The 12,896-nt window shown below is 31.9% G+C and overlaps 1 protein-coding gene across 4 annotated transcripts; it reads left to right on the top strand.

The window, feature by feature from the left end:
- The first annotated feature begins 4,670 nt into the window (after window positions 1-4,670).
- On the top strand, window positions 4,671-12,654 carry LOC110420157 (transcription factor TGAL1-like). Of its 4 annotated transcripts, XM_089784332.1 has the most exons (11): window positions 4,671-4,812; window positions 6,531-6,602; window positions 6,812-6,903; window positions 7,176-7,250; window positions 7,361-7,420; window positions 8,034-8,111; window positions 8,227-8,278; window positions 8,991-9,083; window positions 9,192-9,262; window positions 11,261-11,509; window positions 12,071-12,654. In XM_089784332.1, exons 3-11 carry the CDS (start codon window positions 6,841-6,843, stop codon window positions 12,215-12,217), a joined length of 888 nt encoding a protein of 295 aa, XP_089640458.1. In that variant the 5' UTR covers window positions 4,671-4,812; window positions 6,531-6,602; window positions 6,812-6,840; the 3' UTR covers window positions 12,218-12,654. The 4 variants fall into 4 exon arrangements, with proteins under 4 accessions (XP_089640458.1, XP_089640457.1, XP_089640459.1 ...); XM_089784331.1 differs by having other exon boundaries at window positions 8,991-9,262; XM_089784333.1 differs by lacking the exon at window positions 4,671-4,812 and having other exon boundaries at window positions 6,534-6,602; window positions 6,712-6,903.
- Window positions 12,655-12,896: the final 242 nt, after the last annotated feature.

Here is a 12,896-nt window from a genome sequence, read left to right on the forward strand (position 1 = left end):
GATAGCAAAATTCATATTAAAGTTGATTTTTAGAGAATAAAAATATTAAAGAGATATCAAGTCACTTACTTGATTTGTTACAAACATAAATTAAAAACTAACCATTAAAATCCTTTTAAAGTTTGGAGATGATAAAAACAAAATAATAGCAACACTTACATGATTTGCTAAAATTATAAATCAAAACTGAATCATTGAAATCCTTTTGAAGCTTGAAAATAATGAAAATATAATAATTCTAAAACTTAAGATATTAGAAAGGATCGTGCTGATAATGTGTTAGGAAATAAATCTTAACAGAACAACTATAAGAGAAATATAAAAACAAGTATTTAGAGAGAGTAAGAAGATCTTATTCAAGTGTGCATTTACAAATGAAGTGAAGAGGCCTATTTATGGGCTAATAACCCCTAATCTAGATTGAATTTGCAATATGAAGAAAATAATAAGGGATTAGATGGATTAAATCCTAATATTCATACAATCTAATTTATATCCGAATCTAAATATATATAATATAAATGGATATTCACAAAAATATTCATAACAAGTTTAATACACTTGTATTTTTTTATTATTAATTTTTATATAACGTCATCTCTTAAATATATTTTTAATGTCATATTTTATTTTATTTCTTAATATAATTTTTTATATTATACATTTTATTTTAAATTGAAGGGTAAAAATATATTTAATAGTATTGCATCTATCAGTTGTAATGTGATTATAATGTAATTTTATATTACAATAGTTTATCGTAAAACAAACACTACAAAGTAATTTAATTAGACATGTTACAAAAAATGTGCTCAAACTTCCTCATACCAAACTCTATTTTAAAATTTCTATTTATACCTATATTATTTTTCTATTTACTTAATTTCACTATTCATCTACTCTATTAATCCACAAATCCTCTCCTAGGACATTCAAAGTCATCTTTTCATCCTTTATTTTGGTTTTTGAAAATAATTTACAATATCAGGACCACCAAGATGCTATCTGGTTTTAAAACTTTGAGCCCATTAACCCATTAACAATGAATGAGTTTATGGACCTCTAATTGCCACATTACCCCAACCAATAGTTAGATTTATTGGTGATTTTACAGTTGAGACATATTAATTTATATATTTCGAAATTTTTATATATAATAAAACATTAAAAACCGAAATACCGGAATTGGTAGCCGCCTCCATTTTGACTCCGTCATAGACAGAGATGTGGATCCAAGCCTTTTGTTGCTAAATTCTTCTTCTATTTCAATACTTTCGCCGGCGATTTCTTTAATTTCTTTTTCTAATCTCTTTTGACTATTAAGAAACCCCTCCTACAACTTCACCTTTCAATCGTTTTTCTTTCATTTTTTTGTAAAACTAATTTCTCTTTAAAATCTTCAAACACACAAAGACAAAGACTTCCATAGAACTCAAAAGGAATCTCTTTAGAAAGGAGAAACCTAGAATTTTTATAGTTTTGGAAAGAGACAAAGGAAGAAGGTAACAAATTAAACAATGTGAATATTGGAATTATTTTTTTAAATCTATTAATGACATTTGAAATTTTCAGATGGAGTATTCATATTTAATGCTAATACATAAAAACGAAATGGAGATCATTTATCTTTAAAAAAATTGAAAAAATTTATAAATGAGAAGTATTAATTCATAAATATATAAATAAAATGATTTTTGTCATATCATTCGGAACAAATAGTTGAAACAAAAGTGTCGAGATTAATAAATTTTTTTAAACATTTTGAAAATTTTCTCAACGAAAGAAAAATATACTTAAAATATGCTAGAATTTGGAAGAAAAAGCCAAATTAATGATAGATAAATATTGATAAAGAAATTTTTAAACTTTGTAAATGAGTTCATTTAATAATTATTATGTTATTTATTAGTTACTATTATGGAGTATACCATAATTATTTTTTAATAATAAATACTAGTTAATGGTTAAATAAATAAAATAAGAAGTTGAAATTAATATCGTCCGCAGCATTTGTGCAGACGGTTTTGACTTGAACTTTGTAACAAACTTACATAAAAGTCTTTGGGCAATTGTAAAATGGCGCTGGCGGCTGGGAGTACTCTAAATTTGTTTTATTTCCAGATACTATTTTCGTTTTTCCTTGAAGAAATTTACGCACGTTTTTAATGTCCACAACGCCAATGTAAACACCCTTTGTCCTAACCCTACACAAACTTGTAGTTATAAAGTGAATTTTATAAGTCAATTATTGATTACGAGAGATGAGACTTAGGTAGAGACGTTAATAGATAAGATATTCGTCATTTTTTTTAAAAAAAATAATTTAAATTGATTTATTTAAAACTTTTTGATTAACTCACGAGTTTTTTAAGTAATAAACATTAAATTTATCCAATAATTATATATCCCTTTAAAAAATTAAAAATAAAAGTAATGGAACAAGAAACATTAATTTATCATTTTTTAGTAATACATTGTTAAAAAGTATATAAATTTAACTGAATGTAATATAATAATAAAAATTTACTTAAAAAATTTTAAAGAATTTTTAAATACCATGTTTAAATTTTACCATTAAATTTATATAATAATGATATATTCAGTTAAAAAATAAAAAATAAAAGTAATAGAAAGCTTTCTCATGTTTCTTGTTTAGTAACAAATTGCCAGAAATAGAATTTACCAATCCAAGAGAAATAGAAGGGCTAAAGTTTGAAAGATCCAAAAACGGCAACAAATAAAAAGGACAGAACAGAAATGGGAAAGAGTGGGTGGCTTTGAAAATGGGAAGAAAGTTAGCAGTGGATCAGGACAGCAAAAGAGGATCAATACATGTATTCTTTGAAAAAGAATACATCAATTATTAAAGAAATGTGAACCAATGACTTGGATTAGTTAATTATTTGAAATCGATTTTAGAAAAAAATTAATGAAATATTTTTTAGAGGAGACTCTTGTTAACTAATCTCTTTTATCTAGCTGTATTCTTTACAAGATTAATCGAATTTAGTTTTTATTTGGATCCCTAACTTTTGAGAATAATTGCATTTTAATCTTTTTATCAAATTCTCCGTTAATATCCGCATTATAAAATCTGTGGCAAGCTATATTAATATTATTGTCATTTCATGTAAATATTTTCTCAAAATTTTAAAAAGTTAAAGATCCAAATGAAATAAGTTAAAAATTAAGAAGAAAGTGAAACTGGAATTATAGATAATATTTATCCGATAATTTTATTTGATTCAGAAAAGATATTTGCTTAATATAATAATCCTAAAATATACTTTTATATTATAAAAAAATTATACTTAAATTTCGATCATAATACACTTTTGATACTAATAATCTCCTGTCTCAAGATTATATAATATATACCATTGGACACCTAAATCCTGTGAACTTTTAGACAATTTTGTTACACAGTTGTTTTTGGTGCTACAATCATCATCGTCTCAAGAGATGAGAAGGAAACAAATCAAACAACAGAGCAAGCGAGAAGGAAACAAAGAAGCAATGAGAAGTAAAACCCCACCATAGGCGACGACGCCACCATCGTAGCCATGGGTTTGGGACCCAAACATCGCAGCTTGCAGATTTGACAGAAGGCAAATGTAGTAGCATAATTCAACAACACAGATGACAAAGAAAATTAGGAAATTAACCCATAAAACCAACGTGCAAGGAGAGTTCGAGAAGAGTGGATCTGAGGTCTCATTTTGCGGTGGTGACAATCAGGCAGTGTCCTCTTCAACCCAAGAAATGCTCGTGATCCTGCTAAGCACGCGACTGGGAATTTGAATCATCACAGCTGCAGCAAACATTTGAATTTTTATTGGACCTAGAAATTCGGTACATATGCTCAACAAACAAAGCCTAAAAGAGAATTAATAAAGGTGAAGTAAAAACAAAAAAAAAAAAAATGGAATTGAAAAACCCCAAGTACAGCAGCGTTTTTAGTCCTTTAATAAAATTTATTAATGACGTTTAAGATTTTTGATGAATTATCGAAAAATACTTGTTAAGAAAAGATATTTTTTTAAAATTTATTTTTATTACATTAATTATGTGCTGTATACTACATGTATAAACCAACTCATACATGTACGATTTAAAAGTCAAAAATAGATTAATTCTTTATTAATATTTTATTTTATCTTCCTCGTTCACATAAGCCTTCCTTTTCTTTGACTCTTCTTCTTTTCTTTTCTTTTCTTTCCTTGCTTAGTTCCTCAAAATTTACACTTCCTTCTTTTCCTGCTGAACTAGCTGCTTCTTCTTAGTTGGAGCTGTATGCAATCGTTGGTGCTTTGATTTTCAACTTTAAAGAAAAAGCCAGGTTAGCTCAGTTCAGGGATTTGGTTTTTACTCCCCTTTTTATGATTGAAACTCAATTATTTTGCTATTTGGTTTCTATTTAAATTTGAGTTTTGGCTTTTTTTTTTTTTTCATGTTGTATCTTTCTGGGTTCTTTTCAATTTTTTGTTGCAAAATTGTACGGAATAGTAGGTGAAGCTAGTGGAATGCTTCTTGTTTTTAGTTTGAGAATTTTGATTATAATATAGCTTAGGAATTTCCTTTTGGTGACTTTCTCTGAGTTATTGGGTGTATTTGGTTGCCTCAGTGGAAGAAATTGAAGTGGTAGAAGTGGAGATTATTGTAAAAGGATAAAAAAGAGGAGGTGGCGGATGATGATGATGGTTCGTGATGATTGATGGGAAGTAGAGCGGTGAATATTGGTATAGAAAATGATAAGAAAGCTGTAACAGCGATGCCGAGCTACGTTCCTACAGTACCCACTTCCAATCCCAGGTGTTTTTACACTTATATTCAAAATTGGCTTTGTTCTGAGTTTTAAATTTGTTTTGATTTTCTATTGTTTATGAATTTTCTGTTAACTGTTTTGTACTAATTCATTAATGTCTTTCATCTTCCCTATGAGCTTTGTACTGGCCAACTCTTCATGTCTTTGGTTGCTTAGAAAGTCCTCTCTTTTCTTTGTATTGATTTGTTGCAAGGTAGAATTGGTTGATTGTTTGAAGTGAAAGTTTTTGATGGGAGGAGGAAAATTCAAGGCTTTTATGTTTGTTATGATTATAGGCCATTAATGTTCCTAAGGGGTTGAGTCAGGGAGTTGATATATTGTTTTGTTGTCTTCTATGTTGTTGATTTGTCATTTGTGTCTAAGGGGAAACAATGGTATTATATTGACTGAAAGGTTTGCGTTATGTGATAAAGAGCCATTTTATTTTCCGTCCGTAGGTAGTTTGGTTGTGTGGTTATATTTGATAATTGCCAATCTGTGGATGCTCTTCACGTTAGCACTTGTAAGAATCCATATTAAGCTGAAAGCATGTGGAATCTTTTTTAATCATTATGCCAGTTGACTTCTGTTCCACACTGGTTTTTGGTTTATTGACTTCTGTTTCCTGATAGTATTCCACTTATGGCAAGTTTCAAAAATCAGTACTATTTGAGAGTGTGAGAATTTGTCTTTTTTTTTGAGTTAGAGTTTGACCAAAACATGCTAACTGGTCTTGATAAGAGGTTGATCAAAATATGATCCCAAAACTGGGATGCTGAACATTTTGAATTGATATGATTGTGAAAATGTGTGGTTGGCCTCATTAAGATAAATAGAGGCCGTTTAAGAGTGTAGATGTTTTTTTTTTTTGTGCCATGTTTCACATCATGGAATATTCCTATTTAACCTTTTCTTCTTGGCTTGGGAATATGGACTTGATCTTTTAGTTATTGGATTATATTGCTTCACTTTAGAACATGTGGTTTTGATGACTTATTTCAGTGGCAGAGGCAAACGCCATTCATTCTTCTTGAATAGCAGACTTAGGAACCCTTGTGCAATCTCTTGGATTTTGCATAGATGGCAGAAGTATGTAGTGATGGTCTTCAATTTTCTACTAATGGACATATGCAAGAATTTCATTTTTCATTTCGTGGAAACTGAATTGCATTATGCATTCTTACTACTTTCCTACTAAACTTATGACTAGAATATGTTGTGTTTCTTGTTTTATTTCTTTATATTGTAGCATGAGTGCATTGTCTCTTGCAACTTGCCATATATTATGAGTAATATGGGTTGCTTAATGATTTGCTCCCAGTTCTCCACTACTTAGTGGATGAGGTTGTAGGCTGTAATTAGTACCGGACCATGTTCTCAGCAACGTTTTGCACACAATATCTGAAAAAAATCATTTTCTTTTCTTTTGTCTTCTGTTTTATTATTTCAACTCAAGGATGAAGCTTTCTGTAAATGTGATTGCCAAAAAGCATAAAATTGGGGGTAAGGTGAGGAAAGCGATTCATAAACCAAACTTTTTCAAGATTTCTCCTGTGGCTGTGTGGTTTTGCTATTCCTTGTATTAAAGTTGCCATCATATTGCACTGTTTACTTTTCTTGTTATGAAATTGAAGTTAATTGTGGATTTAGCATTTTCTGTCTTCTTCCTTTCCTAAGGGACCTTATTTTGATATATATTATTGATTGGCAATGTTCTTGTCTTTAGATCCTCTATTTAATCAAATACAGTCAAGTACCCCAAGCAATAGCAGATGCTCAATTTGGTGCTATAAATAAGGTGGGCATTTATCTCCTATAAAACGTTGTGTTTGTGCTTCAAACTTTTAACATAAAGTTAGTTACTTAGAGTTCTCTGTGCATGTGTGTGTTTGGGTGGGGGGATGAAGACACTTGCATCTGCAGACAACAATCTCTCTGCTGCCATTGTGGGCTTACAAACATTAACGCTTAAAAAAGATACCTCACCAAATCTTGTATCGTTATCAGCTGGTTGGGAGAATTGGGGGAATTCCAATATGGCAGATGCCAGTCCTAGGACTGATACTTCAACAGATGACACTGATGAGAAGAATCAAAGGGTGATGCCTCTTAACTTTGATTTCATGTATAAAATTCTATGTTTAAGATGCATTAGTGAAACACCTTTGCTTCTTTGGGTTGTAATTTTAATTTAAACTTATGGATTTCAGAAGTTACTTCTTCTTACATCATTGAGAAATAAAGAAGAAAAGAAAAATTGCATGTGTAGCGCACTCATGAAAACACACACACACACACTCACACACACTCAGTGCTGGAGAATTTGCCTGCTGGCTAATAGTCATTGTGAATGCACCAACCTTTTGTGCAGTTTGAAAGAGGTCAAACAAATGCTATTGTGGCCTCTGATTCTAGTGACAGATCAAAAGATAAAACAGATCAGAAGGTCAGAGTTTTTTTAATTGGAAGAACCATAATATTTGATTGTTAATGCAGTTTATTGATATACTATCATGTTGAACTTATTATTTCTCCTTCTCAATGTCTACTTTGCAGACATTGCGTAGACTTGCTCAAAATCGTGAGGCTGCAAGAAAAAGCCGGTTAAGGAAAAAGGTATCTCATTCATTACTTGGTTTAATCTTTTCAATTTTACCATTTCTTTACACTGAATCTTTTATGATATTCTAGTGGCAATTATCTAGCAATGTGCAGTTTCTTTGTGTCTTATTATAAGTTCCGTTTAGTGGTAATTTGTAAAATCCATTGTAAAGTTGTGTAGCAAGTACACACTTATGTCACACCTCTAACTTCTATTGGTTGCCCCTCTCAAACATTATAAAAGTTGAAAAAAAAATTTTGTTGTCCAGATGAATGCAAGTAATTTCCTCAGGGAATTTTTTTTGTTGGAAATATGAGGAAACTATGTTGCTCTGACTCTTCATTTTCCTTAAAAGTATCCTTGTCTGACACATAGTTGAGGGACATGGATATGCGCGTCTGAACCTCCAAATAAAAGGAAAAACTTAAAGAAAAAAAATAAAATTAAATGTGTCCTTGTCAGAGACATACCCAATCTGAGTCACAAGCCCTAGTCCGAGTAACATGGGAGGAAAGTGCAAAATTACAATCAGTTTATGGTTTTTTTTTTCCAGTAATTAAAGCTCAGTTTGCAGAATTTATTAGTGTATTCCTTAATTGTTAACCATTTTCTGCTTTCAAAATCTAGGCATATGTGCAGCAGCTTGAGAGTAGCCGACTGAAACTGACCCAACTTGAGCAGGAGCTGCAGAGAGCTCGTCAGCAGGTTTCTTTTGTGTTAATCCCATCAATTACATTTTATGATGTTCAGGCTGATAACACTGTCCATTATGCCTTACATATCCTTTTTCTTTTTTTTTTTTCCACTTTTTTCACTGCAGGGCATATTTATTTCAAGCTCAGGAGATCAATCCCATTCAATGAGTGGAAATGGTATCTAAGCTTTATTAGCCTTTGCTATTGGTGAATTTCATAGTTGGAATTTGAAATCCAGTTTTGGTGATTTGTTGCTAGGGCTTGGAATTCAAGTTTATTGCGTTGTTAGTTTGTTGGAAATGTTACTTTACAGTAGCTATACATGTGTGGATATGTGTGATTACTGAAAAATGAAAAACAAGGTACAGAAGATACTGTTTCTGCTTGTGTCTGGCATTGAGTACCATGTTAGGGTATTAAATTCAAGGGACAGAGTTCATCACTTTAAAAGAGTTTCAAATGCTGTTCTAGCTTGGGTGTCTGTTGTAGAAATAGTTTATCTGTTTCCTGCTTTGGTCTTCGTGGTATTTAAGGTCTAGTGTTATTGGATAGATGTTTTCAATTGCTGAATTTTTATCTACAATAAAATTTGGTGCCATTGTTTGGCTTGGCGTGGACATGAAGTGATTGTTGTTTTCTTCTTTTTTTAATTTGGCTTCCATTTGTGTGAACTTTATTGACCTTACTTTTTCTGCTGTTGCTATGTGATAGTGAATTATGTTTTTATGGTTTTTCCGTTCTCTTCCCTTTTTTTCTTTGAGACAAAGAACCAAAATTAAAAGGAAGTGCTTTTAATCTTTTCATTTTTTTATTGTCTATGATTTTGATCTCACTATCTACCAATGCATCTACTATGCTAAGATATTGTTTTTATGGACTGCTGGTACAGGTGCCCTGGCATTTGATGTTGAGTATGCACGGTGGCTGGAGGAGCATAATAGGCAGATAAATGAGTTAAGGGCTGCAGTCAATTCACATGCTGGTGACACTGAACTTCGTACTATTGTTGACAATGTCACAGCACATTTTGATGACATTTTCAGATTGAAAGGCATTGCGGCGAAAGCTGATGTTTTCCATATCTTGTCAGGAATGTGGAAAACACCAGCGGAGCGGTGTTTTCTGTGGATTGGTGGCTTCCGTTCATCTGAGCTTCTTAAGGTGAGCTCCAGTCTTCTTCTACAGAGGGACTGCTGTCATGGTGCATGCAAGGTTTCAATATTTGGGTGCCTCAGAAAGTGGTCCCTCAGAATTTACACATCTTAACTTTATTGGAGTTAGATTTATTACTAATTTGCTGGTTCTTGAATCTGAACATTTACTAAAGAAAATATTTTGGGGCTTTGCTGCTTGCTTTTAACTTTTGTTATTTGCATTTTGCTTCCTAAAAACTTGTTATTAGGCAATGGGTGATCCTTTTTCCACACATGTTTTGGTTAAATGCGAATTCTTGTTGCTGGGGAGGTGGGAGCCACCCAAAGCATGCATTGAAGTAGGGTCACCCTAAAACAAAAGGAAATTGTAAAAATTAAATCTTTTATATTTGATTAAAAATAAATAATGTTTAAGATAAAAAATCAATTCAAACATAGTTCTCCCATAAAAGTAATGTATTTTACTGTTGATAAAAGTTAAATATCTAAATTTTAATATTTCAAAATATTATTTTTGTATCCAAAACATTTTTACCTGTTGCTTCTGGAAGTAGAAGACAATTAGCAAAGGTAACAAGCAACTGGAACTTTAATTTTGATTTTAATCTAGTATTTTCTTAAGGAATGTGGTCCCAACTCAGAAAAAAGGACAGTTAGGTTAAGCTCGTCTTTTTGCGTTATCACATTCAGTGGGTAGTTAAGCTTCAAAATATGTGGTCACCTTAGAAAATTTGCTGGAGGACTGGAGACACATTTGTTGTGCCACTGAGCTGGATGCATATGATGGCAACCAGGTTTCTTGGGATGCTGGGGTGTTTGCTTTAGATTTTCTAATTGAAGCATTAGGATATGATGCTCATAATGCAATAACAGTGCGATGCTTCTGTTGAATGCTGTTCAATAGAGCTTGTGCTGCCTTGCCCTGTTTGAGCTTATTTAATGTATTTGAAACTTTGTTTTATGTTTCAGCAATATATCCTCATTTAAAATGAAACAAGAAAAAAAAAATTCTGAAGTTTGTTTTCTGGCTAACTGTATTATGGGTTGATTGTATATTTTGCAGCATAACCACCATCTTTGGGTAGTATTCTTATTAGTAGACCCAGACTGGTTGACCTTGCCCTTGATGCAGTTGGGTTCTTCAATTGGACTGTTTATGCTATTGACATGGAAAAACCAGCATTGACTCACTGGTTTTTGATACATCCATGACCAATTAGGGTTTTTTTTTTTACCTGAATGGGTGGGATATGGACTTGTCAAAATGACTTTTAAGTCAAAACTAAGCGAACTTTTTCATATTAACTTTTTCCCTATTTTTTTACAGAAAAGATGAAAGCTAAAAGTAAAAACAATTTTTGTAAGCTTAGCTTTTTGTAATTTTCTAATGATATGAATTCCTAATTCTTATTTCTTAAGTTGTTATTTGTAAAATTGTTCACAATATTTTATTATCTTTTACATAAGCTATAATTTTTTTTAATAGTAATATTTAAAATATTTTATTAACTTACCAACGATTGACTCAAATGATTTGATTGTTGAACCATTAACCTGATGATATGAAGCCTTGAATCAATTGTCTAGTCTGATTCTGATAAATGTGGTTTTCTGTACTCAATTCTAGCTGTTTTATACGAAAATATGTGATGAACTAAACTGTCTTTACCCATTTTGTTGATCTTGAAGCCATGTTACATCTGTTGTTTACTTTATCCTAACGTATCCACATTTTACACTTTAAGTTTACGTGGGATGGTGCTTAGATCCTCCAAATTAATATAAAACATTGCCAACAACACGTCATACCTGTGTAAGAAACATACACCTGTATTTGATGATCCCGAGTCATGTAACAAAGTCTCAGAGTTCTTGATTTTTAATGATTAATGTAAAATTGTGTTGTTTTCCCCTTCTTTTATTCTAAGATAAATTCTGATGCATAGATTTTTTCTTCCCCTGTTAGTTTATTGACCATTTTTAATCTTAATTGATTTTTATTCAGCTTCTTGCGAATCAATTGGAGCCTTTAACTGAGCAACAGTTTATGGGTATCCACAACTTGCAGCAATCATCCCAACAGGCTGAAGATGCTTTGTCACAAGGGATGGAAGCATTGCAACAATCTTTGGCTGAGACGTTGACCAATGGCTCACCTGGTCCCTCAGGATCATCGGGGAATGTGGCAAACTATATGGGTCAAATGGCCATGGCCATGGGAAAGCTAGGGACCCTTGAGGGGTTCGTTCGTCAGGTACTTTCCTTTTGGGTGCAATATGAATTGTTTCCAATTTGTTTTTCCATATGTTAAGTGATTTGATTGTTGGAGGGAGGGAGAGAGAAGAAGAAGAAAGAAGAAGGGTGCTCTCCGACATGACCTATTTGAACCTTTTCTTTGTCCTCTTTTCAAACAGTGGGGTAACAGTTTTCTTGTGTGGATATCCTGTCTTAACATAATCAAGGTGTTTGTTTATAACATGTTAAAATTTGATGTGAATGGTTTCAATTGTATTCAGAATAAAAGGCCCGTTAATTTGAATCATTCTTGCATTTAATCTTCTTTGGTTCTCGATAGAAGATGTCTGTTCTCATGATTGAAGAAGGAAATTGTGATGCTTCCACATTTTACAGCATGTAAAAATTGACTATTGCAATATTTGTCAGCAGGATAATGTCTTTTCCATTTTTTAGTTTGTAAAAGCAGTTTTCTTTTGTATAACTGTATCTTAGGTTTCAAATCAAGTTATACTCTTATCAAGTAATTTTTCCAGGTTGGTCACCAGGCTGATAATCTTTTTCTTTTGGTGCATATTAGGCTGATAATCTGCGACAGCAAACACTGCAACAAATGCACCGTATCTTGACAACTAGGCAATCAGCTCGTGCCCTTCTTGCAATAAATGACTATTTTTCTAGGCTTCGAGCTCTCAGTTCTCTCTGGTTGGCCCGACCACGGGAGTGAGAAGTAGATATATCCCATTGTTTGAGGTTACTCTGGAGATTGACTGTCCTTTGATCAAATTTTAATCGTGTTCTCCTGGAGCAATGCTATGGTTTCATGTGGGTAAATTGCTCTTCTTCGACTTTTGACATCTTCAAGGATGCAACTATGGTGCAACTTGGTCACTTTGTTGTATCTATAGGTACTTGTTTGACAGTTGCGCTGGGAGGTGGGCTTATCTTTTTGAATGAATTTTCTTCTCCCTTTCTGATTGAAAAGCTTGTTTTACGAATCCTCTTTCATGTTCCAAACGTGCATACAATAGTTACACAATGATTTCTCTGTTATAGTCATTATGGAGTGGCCACCAAAGTCCTCCATTTTTAATTACATGTTCCAAAATCCTTAGACGGTGGTGCCTCAAGAATGTCGAAAATAAAAGTGTTTTTGTTTTCTCACTTACTAAAAAACTGACGTTCTTTCTTATTTAGAAAATTTTAATTTGTTTGTTTATTATATAGAGATAATATCTTAATTTTATTGGAATAGAGAGGTACAATATCTCTATATATCCACTAAAGATTATTACATAGATAATTTTTATTTAAATTTAAATAAATTAAATTTAAATTTATATTCTATCTCAATTATTTGATAAATGTTGTCTAATTATTTAAGTACGAAATATCATAATAGTATC

The sequence above is a fragment of the Theobroma umbraticum genome, unplaced genomic scaffold (genome assembly GCF_002168275.2).
Source record: "Theobroma umbraticum cultivar Fairchild unplaced genomic scaffold, ASM216827v3 scaffold_86.0, whole genome shotgun sequence".
NCBI classification, from domain to species: Eukaryota; Viridiplantae; Streptophyta; class Magnoliopsida; order Malvales; family Malvaceae; genus Theobroma; species Theobroma umbraticum.